Here is a 17,922-nt window from a genome sequence, read left to right on the forward strand (position 1 = left end):
ATGGAGAGGGGAGAAGAAGGGTATCGAGAAATCATCGACGTCAAAAGAAAAGCTATGGATCGGTTCTCCAATAGCTAAATGGTCAGAAGAGAGGAACGGGCAGCCTTCTGAGGAAGAAGTCTGAGGTGTCTATCTGTAGCCACATGAGAAATGCTCCCACTCCCAAAAATGGAAGACCCGCCCATTTAAGCAGCTCTGAAGTTTCACGATTGGCCTCTGAGAAAATGGGCCCACGAATGCCCTGATGATGCTCTGAATTATTGAGTCTGGTTGTTCTGGAAAGTGGTTGGGAACGTGCCCCAGCCTCTCCCAAATCGCTGAAAACCTGGGTGTGGTTGGCATCCATAAGCACTCCTGGGCCCAAGTCCCCAGAGGAAAAGGGCCCAGATGGGCAGAAATATTCGTAACAGCTCTTGGTGGTGTTAAGAACGGGAGCCTGGGAGGGTGCTCATCTCGTGAGGAATGACTACAGAGAATGGAAGGCTGCCTAGTGGAGGTGGTAGTTCCTCCTCCTCCTCTGAGAGGTTGGACTTGTCAGGAATGTCCTGCTGGGGATTCCTTTGGGGTAGGGATTGGGCTAGATGGAAGAATCCCCATCGTCCCCTAAGGATGAGAGCCCGGTTCTCTCTGCCCTCAGGCACCCTGGTCATGGTGAGGAGCTTGCCCCAACACCCCTGCCTGGCCCTGGCCTCTGGGGCCCCTCGGCCATGGGACAGCCCTTCAGGTTCTTGGAGCCAGCCATCAGGGCCCCTTGCTGAGCCTTCTCTCCTCCAAGCTAAATGCCCCCAGTTCCTCTGGTCAATCTTAAGGTTCGACACCATCAAACAAACATTTGGATGGCTCTGGATGTGAGGCAGTGTGATGTGGCAGAGGTGCTGCTGGATGGAGAGGAGCACAGCCTGGGTTCAAATCTTGCCACTGACACTGGCTGTGGAGTCTGGTCAAGCCCCTTTCTGGCTCTAACCTGCCTCAGTTTCCTTTCCTGTAAAATGTGTGTGTGTGGTGGATTCTATGGCCTTTGTGGTCCCTTCTAGCTCCATGACTCCATACAATGTGGATTCTAAGCCCTTCGCTCTCCTCTGGAAGCCCTCCTGTTCCTGATGTCCTTCCTCAGGTCCAGAACTGAAGCTGATCCCCCAGTTGTGGCCTGAGCAGTCTTGAGGACACGAGGCAGTCCTATAGTCCTGTTACTATTTGAGCTGTCCCAATTCACTCTCAGGGACCTCTAGAGCCACCTGCCCAGCCAGGATCCGGTAGGTGACTGCTTTTGTTTTGTTTCTCTCCATGCTCCTCCATGTCCCACGCTAATGAGGTCAAGATGTTTGGTCCACGTGTAAGGCTTCCCGTTCATCTCAATGAAGTTCCAAACCGTAGCATTTAGTCCAGGATTTTTGGACTTGCTTGGCCTCCATACGACCTGGCTTTGTTCCATGGGTGAGGCTGAGAAGCAGCCATCTGTGCCTTCATTTGAGTCACTGATCAAAAGGTTCTCGAGCACGGGGGCAAGCACAGATTCCTGGGGTGCTCCTCAAAAGACCTCCTTCCTGGTTGCCATAGAACCATCAGGAGGCACACAGCTCTGTCCTTCTAGGGAGAAGCATGGTGGCCCTTGGCCTGAGTCCCAGAAAAGACACCAGGTGTCCTGGCAAGAGGTGTATGAAAGAATTTTCCCAAATGGCTTAGGGGCAGCTTGGAGTGACGGATAAACTAGCTAGAACTTCTCTGCCCAAGGGGGATGGCCCCTGGGGGACCTGGCTTTCAGACTCTGGGCTCTGGTGGGCATCCCTGCCCCAGGGCCACGAGCAAATGTGGAATTACAAACTGATAGCCTGGGAGCAGCTGGGCAGCTCAGTGAATAGTGTGGCAGGCCCAGAGAGGGAAGGTCCTGGGTTCCAATGTGGCTTCAGACACTGGGTGACCCTGGGCAAGTCCCTTCACCCCCTTTGCCTGGCCCTCACCACTCTTCTGCCTTGGAACTCTAATATACAGTATGGATTCTAAGAGGGAAGACTTTCAAAAAACCCACCTGAAATGGGATCATTGATAAGCACCCCACAGGCTGATTCCTTATGTATTGGTTGACCCCCTCCCCAATAATGGGTCCATAGCAGATTGACCATTAACACGTATAAAATCAAGTGGGCTGCCACTTTGAAGGCCCATGCAAGCCACGACAGGGCCTATTGGGAGGCTTCAGTGGATGGTGGCAGGGTTAGACCGAATCATGACAGGCTCCCACAGATTCCCAGCTTGTGAAGGTCAGTCCTTAGCCTTAGGATCTGAGCCAAACTCCAAGGGGGACTTGGGAAAATTGATGAGTGTTTGCTGCTCTTCTGGGATTCTCTTAACTGACCCTGCTGCTCCCCTGTCCCATTGCACTCACTGCCCCAGCACAGGTGGAAAACAAGCTCACGAGGTTAATTATTAGCCAGCTAACAGCTCTGCGGGGCTGATGGGAGCCACGGGGACATATACGGGGGTCTGGGGCACCACGGGACCTGGGAGACTACACATGTGCTCAGTAAGTGCCCCACCAGAAAGCTGCCATCATTAGACCTTGACCTTTAACCCCAAGTCTCGCTACTGCCTCCTGGCCCCCTCTTCCCCGATAGCTCCCATCTTCATCCCTTCTCCCTCAGAAGATTTGAGGCTGGCCACGGCTTGCCTCTTGCCCATGGTTCAGAATTCCAGGATCTGCAGAGAGACCTCAGGGAAGGATGTTCACTCCACAGTGCCATTCCCGGACACTGCTGTGGGGGTCTGGGAAGATGTCCTAATCACCCCCCTGTCTCACCCCACCCCAGGGCCTTCCATGAGCTCCCAAGTTCTCTGCAGGGGTGTGCTACCACTAAAATGGCAGGTGTGTCCCATTCTAGGGATCCTTCCTGGCTGCCAGGCTGGGGGCTGCTCCCAGAAGACTCATGGAAGAGGGCTGGAGCCTAGGGGGCGGGGGCAGAGGAGCCCCAAAGCCAACACCTGACTTTGCCCTCAGCAGAGGGAGCTTGGGTCTTGGTGTGTGCAGTGGGGTTCCTGGCAGGCCAGTCAGTCTGCTTTCCTGCCCACGGAGTCCCCTGACCCTTCCATAGCAGGGGCCAAGGCCAGGGCTCAGGGCTCAGGGGCTACCCACCCCTTCTGCCCCAGCAGGTTGACAAACAGGAGCCGCTTTCTTCCTCTCCATGTCCAAGGTGGATAGTGAAAGTGTTTCTCAGGCTGCTTTAGCTGGAGGGGGAGTTGCCTTGTTCCTGTCCCATGCCCCAGCCCCCATGGGCCCTTTCTGCCTGCTCCCTCACCCCTGGCTTGCCCTTGCTTAAGTTGGGAACGGCTTACCTGAGTGGGGGAGGGCCTCCGACCCCCCCTGGCCTTGTCGGTCCCCTGGCTGTCCTCCCAGCTGGCCAGGCTGGCCCCAGGTGCTTGGGCCATGGTGACTGCTTCGAGCTGGGCAAATACTGCCCCACCTCTGCCTCCCACCGCTGCCTCTGCTGCCACCGCCCAGGCCACTGGTAGGGCCAGTTAGGAGGGGGCCACCAATGCTCCCCCTGCTGCCTCCTGCCTGGGGAATGGTTCAGGTCGAATCTACAAAGGAAAAGGGAGGATGGGTGGTCTGGTGGAGGGGCCCGCAGGGGAAAGCCGCCTGGGAGCTGGAGCTACACCTGCACTCATGGGACTCCTGGAGTGCTAGGCAGGCTCCCTATGGCTAATCCCTGGAATTCAGGTGTGTGTGTGTGTGTGTGTGTGTGAAGGGGGTGTCACCGAAACAGAGAAAGCCAGAGGGGGGAGAGAGGGAAGGTGGAGGGGCGGAGACAGACAGACAGACAGACAGACAGACAGAGAAAAAGAGTGAGAGAGAAACCGAGGAGTGTGTGTGCGTGTGCTCGCAGGCAGGTGCTTATACTGCTGCCTTCGGCAGCCTGGGCTGCCAAGGATGGGGCTCAGTAGGTGAAGCAGCTGCCCTAACAGGTCCCCCAGGCCAAAGGCGCCCAAGCCTGCGATTAACCTGGGCACCAAATGCATGGTCAACTGCAGACAATGGATGCTACCCGTGGAAGGGGGTGGGGAGATGACTGTGCCAGCTGCCACGAGCTGGCATCTTTGAGGGGTGCCTGGCCTGGATGAGGAAGCGGGCTTTCTACTGTTTCCAATGTGCTGGCTTCTGGCCCTGGATCCAGGGGGCCAATGCTCAGTTTCCCCAAGAAGCACAGCCATAGCCACTGCTTTATCTGTTAGATTCTGCCCAGCATACAAAGGTGTACAAACACGCATGCAGACATGTGTGCTCCGGGTCCTCCATAGGAATAGACAGGACCTAGTTACACACACATAGCCAGGGATACATGTGTATGCATAAACACACTGGGTGTAGCCACGGAATATCTGTAGACACACATTACACATGTCTATACCCACACACGTGTGCCTGGACTCTCACAACACATCATAGAGACCCACAAAGCTATCCCTATGCATGGCCATCTGTCTGTGCCCATGTGTATGTGGGAATGGGCACACCCATGACATCTGATGCCAGGAGCATGTGGCGTGCTGGCTGGGGTTCCCAGGGAGGATGGGATGGGGGTGTGAGCTATGTCGCCAGCAGTCACATCTGCATCCATCGCCAACATCAAAGGCCCGGTAGAGTACTAGTATAGACGTGCCCAGTGTTTACACACATGGAGCCATGTCCCAAAGGGAGCTCAGCATGTCCTTCTAAATGGCCAGGGGACGCTGGACCCCCCGGACCGCCCAGCTTTGTTCCTTCTGCCCCCTAGGCTTCCTTTCGGTCTTGACAAACCTTCTGAATCTGGCTGCTGCCCACCTTCCCGGGCACGTGTCCTGTGCTCTCCCTGGCCATCCCATTCCCAGAAGTGGGCGCTGAACCTTCCCTGCCCCACGCAGGATGGGGGCTTCCTCAGCTCCTTCTCCTGGAAGCTCATCCCCACCCCATCTTTCTCTAAGCACTCGCACTGTGGTGACAGCTTGGGATCTAGGAGCACCCGTCAACACCCAGCCTGATCTCATGACTTTGGGATCTCTGCAATCACTTCCAAGGCCTCCCCTCTACATATGGCGGCGCCTTTCCCCCCTCATTACTTCTGCCTTCCTGCCCACTCCCTCCCTTCCTGCTCTGGTCTTGCCCCCTGGAGCCAAAGGTCACAAGGCGGCCCTTGGAGTACTTAAAGAAGGCCAAGTCCTGCTCCTCCTTGCACCCAAGCTGTCTCTCTCTGGGTCACACATGCTCAGGTCCTTCACGTAGAATTGCCAACCTCAGCTTGTGACAAAGTGCCACGTCTCTGTCACCTCGGCTCGTGGGCAGACCGAGGGGCTCCCTATCCCTTGGCATCTCGTCTCCTCACCGTGTTCACCCAGAGATTTCTGGAAGGCTGAGAGCTGGTGAACTGGGGCACTTGCTGCTCATTCAGAGCCTCTTCCCCGAGATATGCCCACCCTCACCATGCACTTCTCCCCCAAGTCTGACTCCTGTCTGGACATGGGAGCAGACCATGCTGGGACACTTGAAAAGACGTGTGGGTGTGCCTTAAGGGAATAAATAGGCTTTCCATGCTAGGAGAGCCCATGCTGGGACCCCGGGCTCTGGCTAAGGAAGGGAAGCCTGTCCCGTGTTTGCCATTGATCAGAGCACCTGGAGAACCCGGCCTGGGCCTGGGGGTGACACTTTCAAAGGACAGACACAGCCAGGGCAGGGCCGGAGGACAGTGACCCGCATGACAAGAGGACCGGCTAGGGAACTTGCCATATAAAGTCCAGTTCAAGGAACTGAGGCTCGCTTAACCTGGAGGAGAGAAGATCTGGGGCAAGGCAGAAGAGCAAGAGTGTTCCCAAGTACTGGCAGGCTCTGATGAGGAAGGGGGATTACAGCTGATCTGTTTGGGCCCTGGGGGCAGACCTAGGAGTGATGGGGGTAGTTGGGTGGCAGAAGATGGTGGCTGCTTTGGGAGGTGACTGGTCCCGCCTTCCTGGGCATGAGCTGGACATCTCCTGAGATGGGGGAGTTAAAAAAGCAGCTCTTGGGGTTCTTGTTCTCACCAGCTGGGCTATTCCCTTCTGTAGTTAAATCTGCAGCACATCCCCACCTTCCCACCTCAGGCCCTTCGCACTCATGGCTTCCCATGGGAGGAAGCCTCAGAGGAGATCCACCCAACACATTGGCAGGATTTGGCCCAAGCTGTCCAAAGGAAGTCTCAGTGAGCCACAGACCACATCTGTCAGGCCTCCGTGGCTGGCACAAGCCAATGAGGCAGAGGTCAGAGGCTCAACTCCCAGCCAGGCTGGCAAGCAGCCACGGTCAGTAGTGTGATCTTCATGGAGTACTTAGTGGGAACCCAACTGCTTCCCCCCGAATATGGGAAGGGATATAGCGCCAATCAGAAGCAAGGCCAGTGGAGAAGAAGCAGGTGCTTGAGCAATGATGTAGCTAGCCCCAGGCACTGAGATGGGACCTGATAGGTTAGAAGAGGCCTCCTTCCCAAGAGGTCCAGTCTCCAGCAGCTGGGACCCACACAGGCCCTGTCTGGAGGCCCTGGAACTTTCCTTGGACTCTCGCCATCTTCAAGTGGCTGAAAAGACTCTGAGCTCAGGTCCTGTCGTGGCTGGCCATCAGTCTGGTGACCAATGAGCAGCCTAAGTCTGGAGTGGCAATAGAGAGTTGGCCAAAGTCATGGATACTCTCGGGGAGCAGTTCCTAAGCCATGAGGAGGCTGAGCTCAGCATCCCGAGGAAGTGACACGTCTCTGACACATTCAGGTCAGTCACATTGACGAGACATTCAGTGCATTCTGGGTGGCCCGTGAGGGCAGAACCAATGTTGTGAGGACGCAAGTTCCAGCAGCTCAATTCAATACTCTTTCCAAAGCCAGCTGCATTGAGATCGTGTCATAAGGATTGGCTGAGGGAACTGCACTTTAGGGTTAGCCCAGAGAAGAGACATTTTCAGTGCGTAAATAAAGACCTGCCACGTGAAGAGGGACCAACCTTGTGCCATCTGCCTCTGGAGGGGAGGATTAAGAACAACTCTTGCCTCACTGTGTTTCTTTAAAGGGGCTCTGGCTCTGAGAGGGGTCCAGGTTTCCACAGAGGAGTCTCCCAGATGTTCCCCCTGTGTTCCTAGCTCCAAAAGCACACGGGCCCTAACTTGGCCCCCTTGGGTCTGGTGACTCTGAAATTGACGAGGTTCTCCCCACCCCAAAATGGCAGCCAAGTTTCATGTTGGTACGTGACAGGGCCAGCCTCCCGAAGCACAGCCCCAGATTGTAGCAGACGAGCCAACTCCAGCTTCTGGCACTTGCCAACCCACAGCACCCAAAACAAACATACAGATCGTCAAGAGTACAATCATACCATCAATCAGCCATTCCTAAGGGCCCAAAGGGGCACCTAGAGGAGGTCCTAGGCACACTGAGGCTACAGTGGACACAGAAAGGTTGCCAGCTCACTTCTATTTTCAGAGAGCTGCTCCATGGCATTTCCAATACCCTTTGGAAGGGACAATCAGCCAGGGACAGTCCTTGGCAAAATTGGGGCACTGACCAAAGCCCTGATGCTCTTTTCCTTGTCCTTCCTCACCACCATCAGTGGCCCCTCCCAGCCCCACTCCCCTCCCCCCAGCTCCCAAGAGGTGACCCACTGGAGACCCCAGGGCAAAACTTGTACTTGAAGGACGACTCCAATATGAGAGGGCAGGAAGCATCCAGCCAGGCCAGAGCCAAGGCTCTACGAGATGAAGAAGGCAGAGCCCTCGGGATTCGGAGGACTGCCAGAACAAAGGAAGACGAGATGCTGGGGACTTAGAGCGAACATCTCAATAGACTCCACCCAAGGCTCACTGTGCCTGGTGCCTGTCCGTGGGGCCACTTACACTGACCGTGCCCCTCGCCATTCCCCAAGACAGGCAGTGTTTGGGCTCTGGCATCCCCTTCAGACCTCCCTCTCCCTCTAGCAGATTCACGGCCTAAAGCAGAGGAGGCCCACAGAGAGATTTTCCAAGGTGGGCAATGGAGGTTCAGTGTGAGGGAAGGGGCACTTGGGCATTTTCCTGCCTGTTTTCCAGACTCGGGCAAAGCCCACAGTCATAGCTTTTCAGTGTTGATATAGTTCTGACCCACTTGTCCAGGGCTCAGTCCCACGTCCTATGCCGCCGGCCCCTAGATGGATTGGCTAGAGGCTGGGATTCGTCAGTCTTTCCAAGATGACTGAATCCACAGACAGGTTGCTGTTTCTGAAGGCCACCCGAAGCAAAGTGGGACCCGAGTCTGAGAGATGCTACCCGTGGCACACATTCATTTTTCTATGGCTGCAGGGAAGCTGCCATTTTAAACAATGTCTTTATCCAGGCCTGCTAAAGCAGTGCGGAACTTGTGAGCAGCCTTGCTGAAAGCAGAATGGGGGCTTTCCTGAGTTTGAGGAGACCCAAGGGATTCCAGGGCAGTGGGAAGGGGACGTAAGGGGAACGGGAGATTTCTTGCAGGGCTCCAGAGAGAGGCAGCTGGTCTGTCTGGTGGGTGACCTGACCGCACTGTGCCATAGATGGGACCAAGGGGGCACTTTCAGGGGATGCTCCATCCCCACCCTCGTCCCAAGTGCCTAGGCACTGGAAGTCAGTGGAGAACTAGAGTTGTTTTGAGCACCATTAGCCTCATGCTGAGAGAACCACCCTTTTTGTCAATAGGCAGTAAGTACCCACTGTGTGCCACCTCCTAGGCTAACGGGGGGGGGGGGAGACAGCATGGAAATAATTAGATCATTGCCAGAGGGACAAACGAAAAGCACCGAAATTCCAGGGGCTCATGGTGGAGGGGGGGGGATTTGAGCTGGGATTTGGAGGACTTTTGGCAATGTGAAGCCAAGGCCCCCAAATCCACGTGGCCAGTGGGCAAAGTCTAGGACCCTCTGTTGTTGCTGGCTGCTTTCCTTAACGGCCTGACCAACGACACGAGCCAATTCCCCAGGCCCTCCATTTTGGCCACATGCAAACACAGTCCAGTCGGTTATTTCCCCAGGTGAGTCTGATCCTGCTGGCAGCACTGACAAAACAGCTTTTCCCGGAGCCACTGCCAGCACTGACAAAATGGAAAACCCACCCACAGGGAATCCCAGTTGGGCTCTGATGCCCAGTGACAGATGAGGGCAGTCTAGGCTGGGCTGCCAAGGGGTCTGTCACTACTGCCTGCCTCTGCACACATACTCACATGCTCTCCATTTCCCCTTTGCCAGGTTGTCTCAGTGCCCAGCATTGCCTTTTGTTGGCCAATGTGCTAATGTGGACTTCCCTTCTGGACCTCGGTGCCCTGGGAGAATTGCTTCCTTCCATGCAGTCAAACATCTTCCTTATCATCTCCCACCACCACTAGCTCCAGAAAGTGCAAGGACTGGGGGCTCTTTGTAGCCAAGACCCTGGGGTCCTTCTGCCAAAATCCAGCTCACTCTCTCCCTCTTTTCTGAGGGGTCCCTCTTGTCTTCTCCCCGTCTTGCCACACCACCCTCTGGCAAGCCCACCATTTCCTCTTTTGCTCCTTTCTCCTTCAGTGACAAGGTCCTTCTCCCTGCCAAGTTATCCCCTCCTCTGGCAGAATGCCCCCTCTGTCTGTCTGTCTGTCTGTCTGTCTGTCTCCTCTCTGTTTCTGTCTCTCTCCCTCTCTCCAGTCTCCTCCATTTAGTGGCTCCTTCCCTGCTGCCTGGAAGAATACCTCTCCTCAGAACACCCTCATCAGACCCTCTCATCGGTACCAGTCACCCATCGAGATCTCTGTAGCCCAAGCCCAGTTCTCTCTCTTTAGTTTAGGCCCAGCATCGCCAGATGTCTCTTGGATATTTTGTGAAAGATAGCTGGTGGCACAGGAGCTAGAGTGCTGAGCCTGGAGTCAAGAAGACCTGAGTTCAAGTCCCACCTCAGGTACTTCCTAACTGTGACTCTGGGCAAGTTGCTTACCCTCCGTTGGCCTCAGTTTCCTCAACTGTCAAATGGAGGCAATAACAGTACCTCCTGTGCACGGTTTTGGTGAAGATAATATCGTAAGGTACTTAGCCCAGTGTCTGGTACATAGGAAGTTCTAGGTAACTGTGAGCTATGATAATAATAATCAATGGTCGAACGAGACCATATTTGTCAAGTGCTTAGCAGCCCCTTTTCCACAGGGAATAATAAATAATGGTACCATAATAACAGTAATAAGAGCTACCATTTGGGTCATGGTTACGAGGTGCCACACACTGTATTTATGCTCTCATCTGATGTCATCTCACAACAACCCCAGGAGGCAGGAACTTGGCTATGATTATCCCCCTCTTACCAAGAGGCTCAAGGTAGAAGCAAACTGGAGAAAACACCAAACACGATTAAGAAAAATCTGGAGCAAACAGAGATTAACCCAGAGGGATGGAACAACTCTAACACGAGTGCGAGAAAAGTCGAAGGGAAGTACAGCCTGGCCGCAAGGATTCCAAGAGTGGCTGCAAGAAATGAAACCAGGATAGCGGAAGAGGACAACTGGCAGCAAGAGCCAGTTCTTTGGCCATGCTTCTCAGATGGTACTGGGCACTGCTCAGAGATTTCCTCTGGGAAGCTCACCCTGTTGGGAAATGTCTGAGGTCACCCTGGAACTCGGGGCTTCCTGACTCCAGACCCAGTGTTCCTGTCTTTAGGTAGCAGAAGGCACAAGTTGAAGTCCTGCCAGTATAGATATGGCAACACTACCAAAATTGGTCACATCGTAGGGCACAAAACCCTCAGGAAGGTGAGCAGAAAAATCAAACACATCCTTTACTTGCGCCAATGCAAGAGAAATGATTGTTGACAATGAGAACAAAAACAGGATTGATAAAAACAATTCAAAAGAGAGTTCGAATGACATGGACTCTAAACAACCCTCATGTTCTCGCTTAGTATCAATTCTAAGACAGAAGAGTGCCAAGGCCTAGGTCATCGGGGTTAAGGGGCTCATCCAGGATCACAAGGCTAAGAAGCGTCTGAGGTTACACTGGAACCCAGATCCTCCTGCCTCCAGACCTGGTGGTAGCATAGCGGCTAGAGCACCAGGCCTTAAATCTTAAAGCATTCGTGAGCCAAAGAAGAAATCACAGAACGAACAAAGAGAATGACCACAATGAGACAATATACCGTAACTGCTTCATTAGCAAAGGTGGTACAGATCAACGAACTGGGCATGTGTCTAAACACTAGAAAGGCAAGCAGTCAAAAAACCAGAACCAGACTTCCGGTCAAGATGGCGGCTTAGAGAAAGCTAAAGTTCAGATCTCCGGAAAACCTTTCCCGACCGATCTCAAACTATAAGCTCCTAAGGCGCCGAAATTCAAAACGATCAACAGCACAGACCCTGGGAATCCTCCTCCTGGACCTGGACCTGGATCAAAAGGTATGGCCCCCCTCAAAAGCCAGAACCCGAGATCACTCGGACCTAAGGGGTAGGAGCGCAGAGTCCAAGGCTCTGGGAAGCCGCAGCCCTGCCCCCCTCAGAGAGCAGGGTCCTCTGAAACAACAGCAACCCTCAGGGTGGGCAAGACAGCCTCACCAGCTGGATCCTGCTATCCAAATCTCAGTGAAAGTCACTGCCCTCGGCGCTCTGGGAAGCTGCAGCCCCTTCCCCCGCAGAGAGCAGGGTCGTCTGAAACAACAGCAACCCTCAGGGCCGACAAAACAGCCTCACAGCCAGCTATTCTGAAGGTAACTTCCGGAAAGCAACCCGACCCAGTCCAGTCGAGGGGGCACCTTAGCAGCAGGGAAACAGAGAGAACCAGGGGAGAGTGTGGCCCCCTGGTCCGACCCTTCCATTCCAGTTCCAGTGAAAGTCACTGCCTTAAGGCATACTCAATTTAACCCAGGGAAAGCTCATAGAACCGACAATCTGCCCAGGACTAAAGCCTATGAACACCAGACAGAGATAAGAAAAGCTAATCCTCCCCATTCAGAGATGGCAAACTCCACAGTAGCACAGAAGCCCCAAAATCCCAAGAAAAATAAGAAGAAAGGGGCGACTTTGGACACATTCGATGGAGCCAAAATACAAAATACAGAGGAGATAGAAGACGATATACAAGAAAATGCTCCGAAACCTTCCAAAGGAAATGGAAACTCTCCACAAACCCAGGAAGAATTTGAATCAGAAATGACCAAAAAGATGGAAGCCTTCTGGGAGGAAAAGTGGGAAATAATGCAAAAGAAATTCACGCATCTACAAAACCAGTTTGACCAAAGTGAAAATGAAAACCAGGCTTTAAAGGCCAGAATCAGGCAGCTGGAAGACAACGATCGTGTAAAAGAGCAAGAATTAATAAAGCAAAGCCAAAATACCAAGAAATTAGAAGAGAACATAAAATATCTCACCCACAAGGTGACAGATCTGGAAAATAGAGGGAGAAGCGATAATTTAAGAATAATTGGACTTCCAGAAAAGCCAGAAATAAACACCAAACTCGACATCGTGATACAAGATATAATCAAAGAAAATTGCCCAGAGATTCTAGAACTAGGGGGCAATACAGCCACTGACAGAGCTCACAGAACACCTTCTACACTAAACCCCCAAAAGACAACTCGCAGGAATGTAATTGTCAAATTCCAAAGCTATCAAACAAAAGAAAAAATCCTACAGGAAGCCAGAAAAAGACAATTTAGATATAAAGGAATGCCAATCAGGGTCACACAAGACCTTGAAAGTTCTACTCTGAATGATCGTAAGGCATGGAACATGATCTTCAGAAAGGCAAGAGAGCTGGGACTTCAACCAAGAATCAGCTACCCAGCAAAACTGACTATATACTTCCAAGGGAAAGTATGGGCATTCAACAAAATAGAAGACTTCCAACTTTTTGCAAAGTAAAGACCAGAGCTCTGTGGAAAGTTTGATACCGAAAAACAAAGAGCAAGGAATACCTGAAAAGGTAAATATTAAGGAAAGGGGAAAAATGTTATCTTCTTTTACTCAAACTCTCTTCTATAAGGACTACATTTATATCAATCTATGTATACTAACATGTGGGGAAAATGTAATGTATAAATAGGGGGTAAAGAAAGACCAAATAGAATAATCTTTCTCACACAAAGATTCACATGGGAAGGGGAGGGGAAGGAAACTCCTATAAGAAGGAGAGGAAGAGAGGGTTTTTTACTTAAACCTCAATCTCAGGGAAATCAACTCTGAGAGGGAAAAACATCCAGATCCATTGGGATCTTGAATTCTATCTTACCCAACAAGGGTAGGGAGAAGGGAAAACCAAGGGGGGGAGGGGGGGGAGGGAAAACAAAAAGGGAGGGAAAGAGAGGGGGGAGGGGGAGGGAACAAAAAGGGAGGGACTAAAAAGGGAAACATCAAGGGAGGGGACAAGGGGGACTGATTCAGAGTAAATCACTGGACTAAAAGGTAGAGCCGAAGAAGAAAAGGTTAGAATTAGGGAAGGCTATCAAAATGCCAGGGAGTCCACAAATGACAATCATAACTTTGAACGTGAATGGGATGAACTCACCCATAAAACGTAGACGAATAGCAGAATGGATTAGAATCCAAAACCCTACCATATGTTGTCTTCAAGAAACACACGTGAGGCGGGTTGACACCCACAAGGTCAGAATTAAAGGATGGAGTAAGACCTTCTGGGCCTCAACTGACAGAAAGAAGGCAGGAGTGGTAATCGTGATATCTTATAAAGCCAAAACAAAAATAGACCTGATCAAAAGGGATAGGGAAGGTAATTATATTTTGTTAAAAGGGACTTTAGACAATGAGGAAATATCACTAATCAACATGTATGCACCAAATAATATAGCACCCAAATTTCTAATGGAGAAACTAGGAGAATTGAAGGAAGAAATAGACAGTAAAACCATATTAGTGGGAGACTTAAACCAACCATTATCAAATTTAGATAAATCAAATCAAAACATAAATAAGAAAGAGGTAAAAGAAGTGAATGAAATCTTAGAAAAATTAGAATTAATAGACATATGGAGAAAAATAAATAGGGATAAAAAGGAATACACCTTCTTCTCAGCACCACATGGCACATTCACAAAAATTGACCATACATTAGGTCACAGAAACATAGCACACAAATGCAGAAAAGCAGAAATAATGAATGCAGCCTTCTCAGATCACAAGGCAATAAAAATAATGATTAGTAATGGTACATGGAAAACCAAATCTAAAACCAATTGGAAATTAAATAATATGATACTCCAAAACCGTTTAGTTAAAGAAGAAATCATAGAAACAATTAATAATTTCATCGAGGAAAATGACAATGGCGAGACATCCTTTCAAGCCTTTTGGGATGCAGCCAAAGCGGTAATCAGAGGTAAATTCATATCCCTGAATGCTTATATTAACAAACAAGGGAGAGCAGAGATCAATCAATTGGAAATGCAAATGAAAAAACTCGAAAGTGATCAAATTAAAACCCCCCAGCAGAAAACCAAACTAGAAATCCTAAAAATTAAGGGAGAAATTAATAAAATCGAAAGTGATAGAACTATTGATTTAATAAATAAGACAAGAAGCTGGTACTTTGAAAAAACAAACAAAATAGACAAAGTACTGGTCAATCTAATTAAAAAAAGGAAGGAAGAAAAGCAAATTAACAGCATTAAAGATGAAAAGGGGGACAGCATCTCCGATGAAGAGGAAATTAAGGCAATCATTAGAAATTACTTTGCCCAATTATATGGCAATAAATACACCAATTTAGGAGAAATGGATGAATATATACAAAAATACAAACTGCCTAGACTAACAGAAGAGGAAATAGAATTCTTAAATTATCCCATATCAGAAAATGAAATCCAACAAGCCATCAAAGAACTTCCTAAGAAAAAATCCCCAGGGCCTGATGGATTCACCAGTGAATTCTATCAAACATTCAGAGAACAGTTAATCCCAATACTATACTATCTATTTGACATAATAAGCAAAGAGGGAGTTCTACCAAACTCCTTTTATGACACAAACATGGTACTGATTCCAAAACCAGGCAGGTCAAAAACAGAGAAAGAAAACTACAGACCAATCTCCCTAATGAATATAGATGCAAAAATCTTAAATAGGATACTAGCAAAAAGACTCCAGCAAGTGATCAGAAGGATCATTCACCATGATCAAGTAGGATTTATACCAGGGATGCAGGGCTGGTTCAACATTAGGAAAACCATCCACATAATTGACCACATCAACAAGCAAACCAACAAGAACCACATGATTATCTCAATAGACGCAGAAAAAGCCTTTGATAAAATACAACACCCATTCCTATTAAAAACACTAGAAAGCATAGGAATAGAAGGGTCATTCCTAAAAATAATAAACAGTATATATCTAAAACCATCTGCTAATATCATCTGCAATGGGGATAAACTAGACGCATTCCCAATAAGATCAGGAGTGAAACAAGGATGCCCATTATCACCTCTACTATTTGACATTGTACTAGAAACACTAGCAGTAGCAATTAGAGAAGAAAAAGAAATTGGAGGCATCAAAATAGGCAAGGAGGAGACCGAGTTATCACTCTTTGCAGATGACATGATGGTCTACTTAAAGAATCCTAGAGATTCAACCAAAAAGCTAATTGAAATAATCAACAACTTTAGCAAAGTTGCAGGATACAGAATAAACCCACATAAATCATCAGCTTTTCTATATATCTCCAGCACAGCTCAGCAGCAAGAACTAGAAAGAGAAATCCCATTCAAAATCACCTTAGACAAAATAAAATACCTAGGAATCTACCTCCCGAGACAAACACAGGAACTATATGAACACAACTACGAAACACTCTCCACACAACTAAAACTAGACTTGAGCAATTGGAAAAACATTAACTGCTCATGGATAGGATGAGCCAATATAATAAAAATGACCATCCTACCTAAACTTATTTATCTATTTAGTGCCATACCCATTGAACTACCAAAATACTTCTTCACTGATTTAGAAAAAACCATAACAAAGTTCATTTGGAAGAACAAAAGATCAAGGATATCCAGGGAAATAATGAAAAAAAAACACATATGATGGGGGTCTTGCAGTCCCTGACCTTAAACTATATTACAAAGCAGCAGTCATCAAAACAATTTGGTACTGGCTAAGAAACAGAAAGGAAGATCAGTGGAATAGACTGGGGGAAAGCGACCTCAGCAAGACAGTATACGATAAACCCAAAGATCCCAGCTTTTGGGACAAAAATCCACTATTCGATAAAAACTGCTGGGAAAATTGGAAGACAGTGTGGGAGAGACTAGGAATAGATCAACACCTGACACCCTACAGCAAGATAAATTCAAAATGGGTGAGTGACTTAAACATAAAGAAGGAAACCATAAGTAAATTGGGTAAACAGAATAGTATACATGTCAGACCTTTGGGAGGGGAAAGGCTTTAAAACCAAGCAAGACATAGAAAGAATCACAAAATGTAAAATAAATAATTTTGACTACATCAAACTAAAAAGCTTTTGTACAAACAAAACCAATGTAACTAAAATCAGAAGGGTAACAACAAACTGGGAAAAAATCTTCATAGAAACCTCTGACAAAGGTTTAATTACTCATATTTATAAAGAGCTAAATCAATTGTACAAAAAATCAAGCCATTCTCCAATTGATAAATGGGCAAGGGACATGGATAGGCAGTTCTCAGATAAAGAAATCAAAACTATTAACAAGCACATGAAGAAGTGTTCTAAATCTCTTATAATCAGAGAGATGCAAATCAAAGCAACTCTGAGGTATCACCTCACACCTAGCAGATTGGCTAACATAACAGCAAAGGAAAGTAATGAATGCTGGAGGGGATGTGGCAAAGTAGGGACATTAATTCATTGCTGGTGGAGTTGTGAACTGATCCAATCATTCTGGAGGGCAATTTGGAACTATGCCCAAAGGGCGACAAAAGAATATCTACCCTTTGATCCAGCCATAGCACTGCTGGGTCTGTACCCCAAAGAGATAATGGACAAAAAGACTTGTACAAAAATATTCATAGCTGCGCTCTTTGTGGTGGTCAAAAACTGGAAAACGAGGGGATGCCCATCAATTGGGGAATGGCTGAGCAAATTGTGGTATATGTTGGTGATGGAATACTATTGTGCTAAAAGGAATAATAAAGTGGAGGAGTTCCATGGAGACTGGAACAACCTCCAGGAAGTGATGCAGAGCGAGAGGAGCAGAACCAGGAGAACATTGTACACAGAGACTAATACACTGTGGTATAATCGAACGTAATGGACTTCTCCATTGGTGGCAGTGTAATGTCCCTGAACAATATGTAGGGATCTAGGAGAAAAAAACACTATTCATAAGCAAAGGATAAACTGTGGGAGTGGAAACACCGAGGAAAAGCAACTGCCTGACTACAGCGGTTGAGGGGACATGACAGAGGAGAGACTCTAAATGAACACTCTAATGCAAATATTATCAACAAAGCAATGGGTTCAAATCAAGAAAACATGTAATGCCCAGTGGATTTACGCGTCGGCTATGTGGGGTGGGGAGGAGGAAAAGAAAATGATCTATGTCTTTAATGAATAATGCTTGGAAATGATAAAATAAAATATAATAATAAAAAAAATAGAAAAAAAAACCAGAGCCAACCCCAAATGTGGCAATTCTGACAATCAAGGAAGAGACAAGCAAAATCGCAATCCAAAAGGCATCGAATTCTATGGGACATGGGGATGGCAGGTGAGCATGGTAGGCTTGATGGACGCCATCTTCAAGTGAAGGAGGCTGGGGAGCTGTTTCCAGAAAGGCATGATCATGTGGGCGAGAAGGGCCCTGCTCACAGATCTGGAACACATGCAGATATTCTCTAAGTGGGGTCGGCCTACTAGTCACATAGTGAAGAGGAGACATTCAAAAGGCCCCAACCAGGCAAGAACAAGAGTTTCTTCTAGTTCTTTTCCTTC

The 17,922-nt window shown here is 48.9% G+C and overlaps 1 protein-coding gene across 2 annotated transcripts in view; it reads right to left on the reverse strand.

The window, feature by feature from the left end:
• The window catches only part of LOC100017154 (Krueppel-like factor 5), a 61,153-nt gene that overhangs the window by 19,295 nt on the left and 23,936 nt on the right, over positions 1-17,922 (reverse strand). Inside the window, exon 2 of one of the 2 annotated variants that reach the window (XM_007507623.2) lies at positions 3,328-3,573. The exons of the other annotated variant lie outside the window; for it this stretch is intronic. Within the exon in view, the coding sequence (XP_007507685.1) occupies positions 3,328-3,420 (93 nt within the window). The 5' untranslated portion in view covers positions 3,421-3,573. The remainder of the gene's footprint in view (positions 1-3,327; positions 3,574-17,922) is intronic. 2 annotated transcript variants of the gene reach the window in all.

Source organism: Monodelphis domestica, chromosome X, assembly GCF_027887165.1.
Source record: "Monodelphis domestica isolate mMonDom1 chromosome X, mMonDom1.pri, whole genome shotgun sequence".
In the NCBI taxonomy this organism is placed as follows: domain Eukaryota; kingdom Metazoa; phylum Chordata; class Mammalia; order Didelphimorphia; family Didelphidae; genus Monodelphis; species Monodelphis domestica.